Consider the following 14,382-nt stretch of genomic DNA (forward strand, 5'->3'; position numbering starts at 1 on the left):
CTTAGAAGCCTGTCTGTGTTTCAGCAGCAACACTGACTTACATCTGTCAGAGTCTCCCCTGTGGGCCCACACATCCAAAGTTTCCTGCAGGGTCCTGAGAAAGAAGAGGAAGGCCTGGCCTCAGATTTCGATTCTGTCAGTAGGACCTGTGGTTGAGGAGTTTATCCTCTGCCTGCTCTGCTCTATTCCATTCTGGTTATCACAGCCATCTCTCTCTCATGAGCACTGCGAAAGAGAGCCAGAGCCAGGACCCTGTGATTTCCTGCCCTTCATGGTGAGCTGACTTCCAGCAGATGTCATTTAGCCAGGAGGCAGTGCGCAGTCACAGTGTCCTCATTGCTCCCTTGGAAAATCTGGGCGTTAGGGACCTGGGAACTCATTTAATCTCTCTGTACCCCAATTTCCCTGTTTTACAAATGAAGTTTATAATGAGTTCCCTTTAAGGTTGTTGTGAGAATGAAGTCTGACAAAGGAGCACTCGGAAATGATATCCTTGCATACATTTATCAGAACAGATTTTGATACCAGTTGTAAAGGAGTGTGCCGTGGGAAGTTTTAGGTACCCTGGAAAGCCGGTTTGGTCGGGGGCTGTGTTTTGGAGCAGGGAGGGAGATAATGGGAATAAAATGGCAGCAGTTTGCAGAGGAGGGGAAGCAAGTGACCCTGTCGTCCTAATTGTCAGTATGTCTTGGTGATAAAAATAACAGGCCTATGGGGATACTGACATTATCATGCCCTTATTCTCTTCTTGGGAATTTTCCCCCTTGCTTCTGGAGTGGAGAGATATCTCCCACTTCATATTACTTCCTCCTCCATCCCTTTCAGCTGTGAGCTAAGGTTAAGAGAGGACGATACCACGTGTTGTCTTTTTCTCACCTCCTCAGTCTAGCACTCTGTAATCACTGCCCACCTGGCTCTTTTGTGTCACGTAGCCAAGGCTTTGGGATGTCTGCAGGAGGGGCGTGGATTTGAGAAAGTGTTAGGGAGTGAATTTGAGGCTCCCTATATATCTTAGATCCCTGAATGGGAGTGAATCATGGCCAGGTGACACCCCCCGCCAACACCCCAACAAGATTTGCTGGCAAAGGTCGGAGATGCTCAGGCCCTCAGGCAGTATTTTCTGCAATTCAGAGTTCCCTTAACACTCTGTGTTGCATGTCCAATTACCCTCTTGATCATTCTCCAACTAGGACTGATGAAACATTTTCCACCTCACCACCCCCCTCCATGCTCATCTTCCATATCCACAACCTCCTCTTTCCCTCTTTCCTGTGTTCCCACTTCAGATATAGTAGGGAAAGTGGGAGGAGGCAGGGGAAGGAGTGCCTGAGATGATAATCTGAGAGCATTGAGAGGATGAAGGAAGAACAGTTTCAGCTGGATAGCCAGACGCCTTGGGAGATTAGTGGATGCCCTGGAGCTGAGCTCCTGATTAAATTCTGTGTTTTTCCATTCTGAAGAACATTCTTGGGGTGGGGGCAGCACTAAAATAAAATTGAGAGCAAGAATTGGCTGTGAGATCAGCATGTAGGTTAAATAAACCAAAAAATAAACAAACGCCAGATTTCCTGGGGGGTTCCCACAATCGAACTGTATTTTATAATCTGGGCTTGCACAACTACTTCACCTCACAGTGTACTGGGGTCTAAATCTGTCTGTTGCTCAAACCCCTAAACGGAATTGGCAACCCAGCAAGGTGTAGTTTTTGAAGTTAGAGAGACCTGGGTTCCACACTCAACTCTACCGCTTACTACTGGGTACCTGCTGGCAATTCAGCCATTCTGGGCCTCAATTTCCTCATCTATAAAATGGGGATAATATGAGTACCTATCTTGCAGCACTGTTGTAAGGATTCACAGAGATAATGCAATGAAATGCAGCTGGTAGGAGTTTAATAAATGGTTGCTGCTGCTAATATTATTTTTACAGCTACTAACACTGTTAACCACCTTTGCTTCTACCTACTGTGTGTGAAGCCTTCTCTGACTTCCCACAAAGTTGGTTGCTCCCTGCTCTGTTTCTTTAGCCCTTGAGTCTCTGTTTATAATCCCAGTTATGCTGTATTATAATTGTTGGCTTGCCTTACTCCCCCGATAAAGTGCACCCTCCAGGAGCAGGCTCTGTGCTTTTTCAACTTTATATTCCCAATGTCTAGCACATAGCAGGATCTCAGTAAATATTGTAGAATGGATGATGAGTAAATGTGCCAAAATATCTGAGCTCAAGGCCTATTTTTCCAAGCAGGCTAAGAAAACTTGTTCCAGGGGCCTTTTCAGCTGTGTAAAGGTCTATGTAAAGCCATTTTGGGTAAAACCCCAGCCAGAATCACCTGGTTAGTAAACTATATTTATTCAGCGGTTCCATGTGGCCAGTAGTGACTAAGCACTTATAACCTGGCCAGCTCCCTATGAAACGAAGCTCTGTGAGCATTTCCCAAGCCCGCACTAACCAGTTGGGGGGCAACTTCCTCTTCTCTGATACACACAGCCTTGGTGTCCGCTGGGCCTAGTTCCTCAGTTTCCCCTGTAAGCATCATGCTCATACCTATTGCTTGTATTTTCCTTCCTCTCTATCCTTCCTGTGGCCCTGCCACTGCCATCCAAGGAATACTTATTAAGTACCAACTATATGCAGTGTACCAAGTCATGCATTTGAGCCCTTGATCACATACTGTCTTATATGATTTCGGGTCTGTATTTCCAGCCTTCCCAACAAGACTGTAAGCTTTGAGAGGGTGAGGAAATGTTTCTTCTACTTCTTTTGTCTTCTTACAGCCCCTAAAACAGGACCCAGCACAGGAATGAGTTTATGGGTAAATATTTGTTGACTCAACTTCGAGGTTCAAGGGCTAAGTCTGAGATCTTGCTCCAGGGGAGGTAGAAACAAGGACAGTACAGCTCAGTCATAAGTGTGGTTTTCATACATAAGTATTCTAGGGGCTTTCAGACTCCAAGGGAGGCAGGATGACCAGTGTTCCTTGTCCCCTCAGGTCTCCTTTATCCCCTCTATCCATGCAATAACCCCCCTTCCACCCACCCTCCCTTCCAAAGACTCTTTACCTCAGCAATATGAATAGTGACTAGCTAACAATCTTTCTGTGTTTTTGCTTATTTATTCTGCTTATTCTCTCTCTGTTCCTTATGCATTCGGCTACATCACTGCTATCTTTCTATTGTGAATTTCTGAACAGCAGAAGCCTAGACAGGACCTCTTATCCCCACACAGCTTGGCAGCTTACTAAATGCCTCTTGATGATGATGAGAGTGAGGGACATCGCAGTGTGAGGGCCTGGAGCCCCTGAGACGAGCAGCCTTGTATTGTGGAGAGCTCAGGGCCTTTCCTTTGAAGCTCTGAGCTTCTGTTTGTCTTCTGTTTCAGGCCCATCTGCCATTTGCTGTCATTGGCAGCACAGAAGAACTGAAGATAGGCAACAAGATGATGAAGGCGCGGCAGTATCCTTGGGGCACAGTGCAGGGTGAGTGAGTCTCCCGGAGAGGGGCTGCACTCGGGGAGCCCCCTCTGTCTATGTCTTTGGGGTCACTAGCAGGCAGACTCTGGCTTCATACATGGATTCTCAGTGCAAGCTCCCATGGTTGTATTATTCCTTTTTTTTTTAATGGTTTTATTCACATACCATATAATCCATCCAAAGTGTACAATCGATGGCTTTTGGTATAATCACAGAGTTATGCATTCATCACCACAATCAATTTGAGAACATTCTCATTCCTCTGAAAAAAACAATCCCATACCCCCCCTGTTATTGATCCCCTAGCTTTGGTGTGGTACATTTGTTACTGTTGATGAAAGAATATTAGAATATTACTGTAAACTCTAGTCCATAGCTTTCAATAAGTGCATTTTCCCCATCTGCTACTCTATTATTAACACGTTTTGTAATAGTATTGTACATTTGTTCTAGTTCATGAAAGGACATTCTTATATTTTTTCATTAATCACAGTCATCATCAACAACAGGTTTTGCCGTGTTATATGGTCTTGTGTTTTATCCTCTGGCTTTCATTCTAGTGACATACACGACCCTAAACTTACCCTTTCAACCACACTTACACTCAGTATTGTTAATTACACTTACAGTATTTGCTACCATCACCTCTATCTATCCATCTGAACATTTATAATCAACCTTATTCAACATTTTGTACACTTTAAGCATCATCTCCCATGCTCTGCCCTCTTTCTATCTCCTGGTAACCTATACTTCTAGATTTTAACTCCCAGAGTCTGCTTATTATAATTAGTTCATATCACTGAGACCATATGATATTTGTCCTTTTGTATCTGGCTTATTTCACTCAACGTAATATTCTCAAGGTTCATACACATTGTTGCATGCATCAAGATTTCATTCATTCTTATAGCTGTATAATATTCCATCATATGTATATAGCACAGTTTTTTTATCCACTCATCATTGATGGGCACTTGGGCTGGTCCCATCTATTGGCAACCATGAATAATACCACTATAAATACAAGTGCGCAAATATCAATGCACATTCCTGTGAGAAAGCATTCTTAAAAAAAAAAAAGAATGTATTGGGAACAAGGTAACAAGAAATGCGCAAGAAAACATGTATACTTATCCAGGTGCAGCAGGAGCTATGTGGAAGAATGTTCACAGCAGCATTGTTCATAATAGCAAATAATTAGAAACAACCCAAATATTCATTAAGAATAGAAGGGATAGAGAAGGTGGGGTAAGGGGTATGGTATGCATGAGTTTTTTCTTTTTTCTTTTTTATTTCTTTTTCTGGAGTGTTGTGTATGTTCAAGAAAATGATCATGGTGATGAATGTGCACCTGTGTGATGATATTGTGAGCCATTGATTGTGCACCATGTATGGAATGTATGTATGTTAAGAATGTGTGTATGTTAAATTTTAGCGATAAAAATATTTTTTTAAATAAAAAAAGAATAGATGGGATAAATATGATGTATTCATAAAGCAGGATATTATATAGCAGTGAAAGTGAATGAATTGTGGTTGCAGCTACCTGAGTGAGTCTCAGAAACATGATGAGGAGCTAAAGATATCACAGCAGAACCATACTCTACGATTCCATTGATATGAATTCCCAAAGCCGGGAAAACTAAACAAGATGTATATTTTTAGGGATTCATACATAATTGGTAAACTAAAAAGAAAAACAAGGGAATGATGAACCTAAAAGTCAGGATAGTGGTTATGTCTCTGGGAAAGGAAGGAGAATAAGATTGAGAAGGTACAAATGAGTTTCTAAGGTGCTGGCAATGTTTTATATCTTAACCTGCATTGTGGATACATGGGTATTATTTTTTTAATTGTTTAAATTGCAGATACACATTTCATGCACTCTTTTTTTAAAAAAATATTTTTGTTGAGAAATCTTCACACACGTACAATCCATCCATCGTATGTAATTGATGGCCCACAGTATCATCACATAGTTGTATATTCTTTACCATGATCATTTTCAGAGCATTTACATCACTCCAGAAAAAGAAATAAAAAGAAAAACTCATATATCCCATATCCCTTACCCCTCCCTCTCATTGACCACTAGTATCTCCATCTCCCCAATTTATTTTACCCCTTATTCCCCCATTATTTATTTATTTCCTTATTTTTTTACTCATCTGTCAATACCCCAGATAAAAGGAGTGTCAGCCACAAGGTTTTCACAATCACATGGTCACATTGTAAAAGCTATATAGTTATACAGCTGTCAAGAATTGGGGCTACTGGAACACAGTTCAACAGTTTCAGGTACTTCCCTGTAGTCACTCCAATACACCATATATTAAAAAGGGATATCTATATAATGCATAAAAGTAACCTCTAGGATTACCTAGACTATGTTAGAAAACTCTCAGCCACTGAAGCTTTTATTTCATCTCATTTCTCTCTTCCCATTTTGGTCAAGAAGTCTTTCTCATTCCCATGAGGCTGGGTCCTGGCTCATCCTGGGAGTCTTGTCCCACATTGCCAGGAAAATTTACATGTCGGAGAGTCATGTCCCATGTGGAGGTGAGGGTAGTGAGTTTACCTGCCCAGTTGGCTTGGAGAGAGAGGCCATATGTAAGCAAAAAAAAGAGGTTCTCTGGGGGTTACTCTTAGGCATAATCATAAGTAGACTTAGCTTCTTCCTTGCAAGAATAAGTTTCATCAGGGCGAAACCCAAGATTAAGGGCTCAGCCCATTGAGCTGGTTCTCCCCACTGTTTGCAAGATTCATGCACTCTTGTATGTGTGATTGCTTCACAACGTAAAAACAATCAGACATAGTCTATCTATATAAGTTCCTTTCATGGTCTGCCTGACACATGTTCAATGGCCTTCAGGGCTAGTCAATTCAGTGGATGAAATAAGGCCTTGGACACTGCCATGAGTAGAAGATGTCTCTGGTCCTTTGATTCTACAGCTATAAGCTGGGCCACTGATTAAGAGGGGCAGCATGTTTGAGAGTGTGGTTGGTTCAGTGTTAATGCATCCCGGCTGCTAAGCCAACAACTGAGAGTGGATGGTGAGTTGTCCATATCACGTACGAAGGCTGGCATGTTCTAGCTCATAACCAGAGAGCCTACTGACAATAACTGGATCTTGCAGAGTTAGGGCAAGACTGATTACTAGAGTGATGCTAAGTTTAATTTTCTCCTGCTGGGCACTGAAGATGCCATCCCAGGGACATTTCCAAATGGTTTTTGAACCAGAAATCCAACCATAGCAATGACTTTATGGTCTAACTGATGGGAACCTGAGGTAAAGTGAGGAGATGCCAGCAGATAGGTGATTCCAATGACTTTCTCCAACTTGGACTACCCCACACTTAACCAAAAATGATGTTTTTGAAAGTTTTTCCCATAAGTCTGAATTCATTTTTCTGTTTGAGAGACGAAGGAGTTGTATATTGACTAAACAACTACAGGGGCCTAGGAGTTCACTCATTCTGACTGACCACCAGTGATCATGGTCCAGAGATGAAAGGGGAGGTGGTATATGATGGCCCTGAGAAGTTGCTTTACCAATCCAATTTTTAATACTAGCTTATGTTCTGTGACAGTGGGGACCTTTATCTCACAGGCAATGGGTTTTAAGAAGGGGGATTATGTGAACTGATTTGGGCTTTGAAAAGATAAGTCTGCTGCACATATACCCAAACCCTGTCATTCCAGACTCCCTCCAGGCCCCCACTACCCTGTCCCAGACACTGTAAGACAGAATCTGGAGTGACCATGCTTGTTCATCATCTCAGACACCACTGTCCCTACATGGTCAGGGCCAACACCAACATTCCAGCACATCAAAGCCACACTTATAGATACCTTTACAGCTCATGACTTTATGTTCCAACGAGAAATCAACTTTGCAATGATTTAGTCCACGTCTGTCATTCTTGGGCATTGCCACAAATCCAGACCTTTGTCATACTTTCTTGAGGAGGGACTTGTTCACCCTGGTTGGAAAGTGGGGTCCACTTTCTCCTGGTCACCATTGATGCTGCCAGGTCATTACTCACCCTCTAAAAAAGGACCTCATTTGAAGCTTCTGCCATTCACACTTGTGGTCCACATCCCTCCTTGTCACTGTCATCTGTTGATACCCTAGTTCTCCCTTACTCTTCAGAGACTTTGGCACCTGGTCATGGCCATGTCTCTCCCCTAGTCCCTACTTCCTAGATTGCCTGGGTTTGAGTCCCAACTCTGCAGCTTAATAACTATGAAACCTTGCCTAGCCTCTATGAGAATATGGAAGGGCAACTCTCTTATCTGCCTGATCCATTCCTGTTCTTTCTTCAAGAGTCATCTTAGGGGTTGTTTCTTCAGTGAAGGCTTTACTCTCTCAGGAAATCTGAGTCCCCTGCCCCCCTTATTTGGCTTTCATTGCACCTTGGCTATACCTCCATTTTTGTAACTTTTGCATTGTATTATATTTGTCTATTTGCATCTATTCTTCCACTAAACCATAAACCCCAGAGGGCAAGACTCCGTGACCTCATTTCTGAATTCCCAATGCCTTGTACAGTGTTAGAAACAGAGATTCAACAATATGTATTGGCTGGGTGTGCATTTGCCATCTTCGTCTGCCAGGTACACATTTCTGCAAGGATTCTGACTGGTGGATTTGGGTCGAGGTGCTGTTGAATGTCTTCTTAGATATCTTCATGTGATTACGGTTTCCATTACTGACCTTTGGGTAACTTTTCCTTTGCATCTTCAGTAGAGAAGCAAATTAGGAAGTAAATATAGAACTGTATACAGTTCTATATATTCATATAGCTATATATAGACATATATCTATATATCTAACTGTGATTAGGTTAGACATTGCGCCTCTCATTTTGTTCATTCCTGCTTCTGCCGGCCTTCCTTTCAACATACTTTCAATACCTCAACCCCTGCTATGCAGTTGAAAACGAGGCGCACTGCGACTTTGTGAAGCTGCGGGAGATGCTGATTCGGGTCAACATGGAGGATCTGCGGGAGCAGACCCACACCCGGCACTATGAGCTGTACCGCCGCTGTAAGCTGGAGGAGATGGGCTTCAAGGACACCGACCCAGACAGCAAGCCCTTCAGGTACCTCTCCCGCCAAGCCTGGCCCAGCTCGGCTCAGCCCAACCAGCTGGCATTGAAGCCTGGTCCTGGAGAATTCCCAGGGGAGGCGAGATGTGGGTGCCCAAGTCTTAGAGGAGCGGGGCTAACTCCCGGGTTAGTTCCACTTGTCCATTCTCGATCTGCCTCTGTGTGCCTGCCAGGGAGAGCAGTGGCTGGCAGACCCTGAAAGCAGAATGGTTGCCCTGCTTCTGAGAGCAAGGAGAGGGTGGAGGGGCAGAGAATCAGCCAGGCTGAGGGGCTCACTGCTACAGTGCACATGTGGCTGGTAGTTTGCTGGTTGCCCTCCACCCCACTTTCTTCATCAGGCCCCTGCTGCTCTGTCAGGATTCTATCTCCCCCTCTTTTTTTTTTTTTTTTTTTTTTTTACCCTCCTTCCCATTATCAAAACCAGATAGCATCAGGTGGAGGTCACTGTACACTCATTGATGAACTACCTTTAGTGTTTAGTGTACGTTCAAGATTAGGTTTTGTTTTGATCACGTTAATAATCATGGGCATAAAGCTCACATCAGAATCTAAGATTCTTCCCAAGAAGAGGCAGGTTTTTTTTTAAAGCAGTTCATTATGTTTATAGTTTTGGAACAACATGCCAAGTGTAACTGTTTGATCTGTCTGTGGGATGTAAGACATAAGCCCCACATTCTAAATTCCATGTGGTGCCCTTTGTCGTAGAAGGAAAGGCTTGGTCTCCTTTCAGGAAATGTCAGGCATGGATAAATAAGTGAAATGTTTGCAGGGCTCAGAAGGCTTTCAAATGGCCTCTAAAATCCAGCAGTACCTGTTCATGGTGCAAATCTGGCCTTGGGGCAAACCATAGCCCATCCTTTGGGGATGCCTAGGGATCAAGAGGGAGAGATTCACTTCCCTGATTGGACAGTCAGGGAAAGGGGCCACTGGAGTTTCAGAGAGTGGAGGAAGGTTTTCCTGTCTCTATCTGCTGGGAGCTCCCTGATCTTTTTCTCTCTAGCAGCTTTATTTTCATCTGTAAAGGAAACTGTATACATCGTCCTGTTCAAGACTAATCCCTCTACCTGTTTATTTAGTCCCCTCCCTTCTCCTCTGCTCCATACTGAATACCTCTCTCTTTCCCATACCTTTACTCTCTTCAGTCCTTCTCTGCTGGTTCCTTTGATATTGTGGATAAACTTCCTCATCCTAAAGAAGCTCTCCCTTAACCCTGCTCTTCCTCTCCAGCCTCTGCCCTATCAAGACCTTTGGGTCTGACTGGAAGGAGAGAGTTGTTCTGTATTTTCTGTCTCCACTTCCTCATCTCTCATTCACCCCTCAACCCAGTGCAGTCTAGCTTCTGCCCCCATCACTCTCCACTGAAATGCCTCCCTCCAAGGTCAGCAATTGCAGACACATAGCCAAATTCAGTGTGCCCTTTGGGTCCCATCTTATTTGAGCTCAATGCAACATTTGATACTATCCCCCACTGCTGCTTTCGTGAAATATTCTCTGTCTTTGGATTTTTATAATACTGGCCTGGCTGGTTCTCTCTCTCTCTCTCTTCAACTACTCCTTCTCAGCTTCTTTTTGCAGGCTCATTTTCTTCAGCTTATTCCTTTCCATGTTAGTACTCCCAGAATTCTTTCCTAGGGCCTCTGCTCTGTTTCACTTTCTATTCTCTTTGTGGCTTGGTCTTTCTATTCTCATAGACTTAATTACCACCTAGAAGGACATGACTCTCAAGCTGAAGTCTTGCTTTTGAGCCTTAAGCCCAGTGATCTAACTGCATATTGGACGCTTCCACTCAGATATCCCATAGATACCTGGAACTCAACCAGTTGGAAATTTTGTTCATCTTCTTCCCTCTTAAACTTATTTCTTCTCCAGTGCCCCCCTATCATAGTTCATAGTCCCTTCATCTACCTGTTTATCCAAACCAAAAGCCCAGGAATCATCTTGGACTCCTCCCAAACCCTAAGAGCTCTGATTCCTTACTGCTCCTCAAATTTATTTAACCCTATCTCTGCATTCTCTACAAGCCCTTAGCATTAAGATCCTGTCATTTCTTTCTTGGACTGTTGAAAAGTCTGTCCTGCACATGATAGCAAGAGGTGATCCTTCTAATCTGCAAACCAGATTAAATTAGTTTCCCTACTTAAAACCCTGCAGTGGATAAGTGTCCGATTCTTTCATATGACATCTACCACCTGTTCTCTCCTGCTGGACTCATCTTCCACTTCTCTGCAGCCCACATGATATTCTCAACTGTGTTGAATGGCTCCCCAACTATGCTGTTCTCTCTACACATGTGCCTTTAAACAACATACCCTCTTTGGAGTACAGTTCCTCCTCTTCTTCACCATGCTAACTCCTATTTCTTGGAAAAGAAACCCAGGCCAGAGGCAGGGGAATGTGGCCCAGGCATCTCCCACTGCACCATGAGTTCCTTAATGACTGGCACTATATCTTTTGGCTCTGGACCACCAGCACAGTGTCAATTCTTACTGTCTAGCACACGGTGGAGTCTCAGCAAGTGTTTGCTGAAATAATTAATGTGGTCAGTTCCAGAGCCAGGACCTGGCAACATCTAGGTCCTTCAGAATGGAAGGACCCAGATGAAGAGACAGGAGACCTAGCTTCTGGTCCCAGCTCTGCCTCTCACTAATTGTATGATCTTGAGCAAGTCACTTCACCTCAGTTTCCCTATCTGTAAAATGAGGGTCTAGAACCCAATGTTCTCAGTCACTCCCCATTCCAAATGCCTCTCCAATTGCCCGCCCCCTCCAGCAACCCTGTGATCATGCGTCAGATGCCAAGCTAGCTGCCCACAGTTCTGTGGTTCTGTTTTAACACCTTTCCCAGAATTAGGGCAGGGAGGATGGAGGAACAGTGGGGGCAATTTTCACCAAATAGGGGCCATTCTGAAGGCAGGAGAATTAACCTAATCATGTTCGCAGTTTACAGGAGACATACGAAGCCAAAAGGAATGAGTTTCTAGGGGAGCTCCAGAAAAAAGAAGAGGAGATGAGGCAGATGTTTGTCCAAAGAGTGAAAGAGAAAGAAGCGGAGCTCAAAGAGGCAGAGAAAGAGGTAAATGCGCAGCTGAGTGCAAAGAAGAAGGGAAAGGAGGCTGAATTTGTAGCTGCTGGGGAAGAATGGGCCTGGTATCTATAGTCCTGCTTTGGCAGGCATGGTGTGGGCTCTGAGATTTGTGTCTCACCCGCTCATCCCTCAAGTATGGGATGTTTTCTTATTCTGTGTTATTTAATTCTCTAAAGCTGTGCTGCCCCATGTGGTAGCCATTAACCAACTGTGGCTATTTAAATTTATTAAGTTAACTAAAATTAAATAGGGAATTTTAAAATTCGTTCTTCAGTTGCATTAGCTGCATTTCAAATGCTCAGTCCTCATGTAACTAGTGGCTGCTATATTGCACAACACAGATACAGAACGTTTTCATCATTGTAGAAAGTTCTGTTGGACAGCACTGCTAAATAATCCAGTCCTGATATCCCCCTTTGAAGTTAGATGCAGGCTGTTCTTATCCCTCTTTTGGGGAGTTCTGAGCTCAGTAGGGAGAGTTGATCACTTTCTTGGCTGTCCTGACCCATCCTAAAAAGAGGTCCTGGGAAGTCCTGGACGGATACCTTGCTAAAACCTAAAACTAACATATGGGGCACGTCCTTGTTCATTTGGCTACTCTATTCCATTTCCTTTTGGAGTTAAAGAAGCACATCTGCTATACAACACAGAAACCCTATTGTAGATGATGAACTATAGTTAACAGTACAAATGTAAGATTGTTCTTTCATAGATTATAACGAATGTATAATACTAATGCAAGGTGTTAATAATAGGGTGGTACATGGGAAAAAACTATACCTAATATAAATTATGGATGATAGATAATAGTACAACTTTAATAATCATTCATCAATTGTAACAAAAGTAACTACTGTTAAAAAAAAGTACAATTATGAAAAAGTGCTGCCATCAATTATAACAAATGTTCTGTACCAATGTATGGTTTGGAGGTGGTGCAGTATATGGGAATCCTGTATTTTATGCTTGATTGTTTTGCAATCTCACAACTTCTGTAATTAAAAAAAAAAACTCACTAGAGCTGTGGAGGTATTTCTTCAAAAAAATCTTTGTTCTTAGAGATGTTGTGGGTTTACAAAACAATCATGCATAAAATATAGGATCTAGTAAATTTTTGAACTAAGATTCGATGGCCTTATCTGGAGTTTTCACTACTTAAGCCACGCTGAATTGGTACAGCTAGTTCTCTAACTGGCTGTCTTGCTTCCAAAGTCTTCCCTACCAAACCCTGCACAGCTGCCAGATTAATTGGCCTAAAGTCCAGTTTTAGTCATGTCAGCAATTGTGTCACCTCTCTGGACGTCAAAACCCTCACCCGTAAAGGAAGGAGGCACTTAATTACTTCCCAAGTCACTTCCACCTTTAAGGTGCTGTGACTCCCAAGGCTTATCACCAAAGCCTGTAGCAAGAGTATGGATTTTATTTTGGTTTCACTTTCAAAAAGAAAAATGTCACCCAGTGCTTTTAGGAGGAGAGATGCGGGAAATCAAAGACAAATAAATAAAAGACGAACAAAAGCCAGGTGAAAACAACTGATAGGCAGTGCTTCCCCCGGTTCACCCCAAGTGACTGGTAAAAGCTGGTTTATACGGCAAATGCCTTCATCCACCACACTTAGTAAGGGACAGTCCCAGTACCAGAACCTGGAGAACTGACCTCATTCATGGTGTGCTGCAAGTGCCACACAATCCTAAATTCTTTCTTGAGTTCTCAGAAGAAAGTGAGATGATGCTTGGTCTGCTCTGACTCTTTAGTGGAACTTTTTGCATTCTGGTTTGTTACTGCCTGTACCTCTTGCTCTCTGATCCACAATTGCCTGTCAGGATATTCTTAGGAAAAAATAATTTGAGAAACTGTGAGTTTACCAAAAAATCATACATAAAATACAGGATTCCCATATACCACCCTGTTATTAACACCTTGCATTGGTATGGTATATTTGTTACAATTGGTGAAAGCACATTTTTATAATTGTGCTATTAACTACAGATCATGGTTTAACTTAGGAGTCACCACTTGTATAGTGCAGTTTGATGCATTTCAAAAAAATAATCCTATTATCATATATACAATATGGCATTTACTGTTTTAACCACATTCAGATATATATATATATATATATATATATATATATATATATATATATATTTTTTTTTTTTTTTTTTTTTTTAACATGGGCAGGCACCGGGAATCGAACCCTGGTCCTCTGGCACGGCAGGCAAGCATTCTTGCCTGCTGAGCCACCATGGCCCGCCCTTAGATATATATTTAAGTGCTGTTAATTATGTTCACAATGTTGTGCTACCATCACCACCATCAATTAGTGAAATATTTCCATCGTTCCAAATAGGAGCGCTGTACATTTTTTAAAAGAAAATAAAAGTAGAAAGTAAAAAGAACGCATAAACATCCCATATCCCCTATTACTTATTTATTTATTTAGTCTTTTTGTTCTTATTCATCTGTCCTTAACACTGGATAAAGGGAGTGTCGGTCACAAGGTTTTCACATTTAGACCTTAAAAGCTCTACAGTTATAGAATCATCCTTAAGAATCAAGGCATTGGATTACAGTTCAACAGTTTCAGGGATTTCCCTCTAGCTACTCCAATACACCAAAAACTGAAAAGGGATATCTATATAATGCATAAGAATAACCTCCAGGATAACCTCTTGACTCTGTTTGAAATCTCTCCACCACTGAAACTTTATTTT

The 14,382-nt window shown here is 42.5% G+C and overlaps 1 protein-coding gene across 3 annotated transcripts in view; it reads left to right on the forward strand.

Moving 5' to 3' along the window:
* The window catches only part of SEPTIN6 (septin 6), a 72,112-nt gene that overhangs the window by 46,208 nt on the left and 11,522 nt on the right, over positions 1–14,382 (forward strand). For all 3 annotated transcript variants that reach the window (XM_077145695.1, XM_077145697.1, XM_077145694.1), the window contains exons 6-8: positions 3,379–3,475; positions 8,410–8,578; positions 11,524–11,656. In XM_077145695.1, coding sequence (XP_077001810.1) covers positions 3,379–3,475; positions 8,410–8,578; positions 11,524–11,656 — 399 coding nt within the window. The remainder of the gene's footprint in view (positions 1–3,378; positions 3,476–8,409; positions 8,579–11,523; positions 11,657–14,382) is intronic.

Source organism: Tamandua tetradactyla, chromosome X (assembly GCF_023851605.1).
Source record: "Tamandua tetradactyla isolate mTamTet1 chromosome X, mTamTet1.pri, whole genome shotgun sequence".
Taxonomy (NCBI): domain Eukaryota; kingdom Metazoa; phylum Chordata; class Mammalia; order Pilosa; family Myrmecophagidae; genus Tamandua; species Tamandua tetradactyla.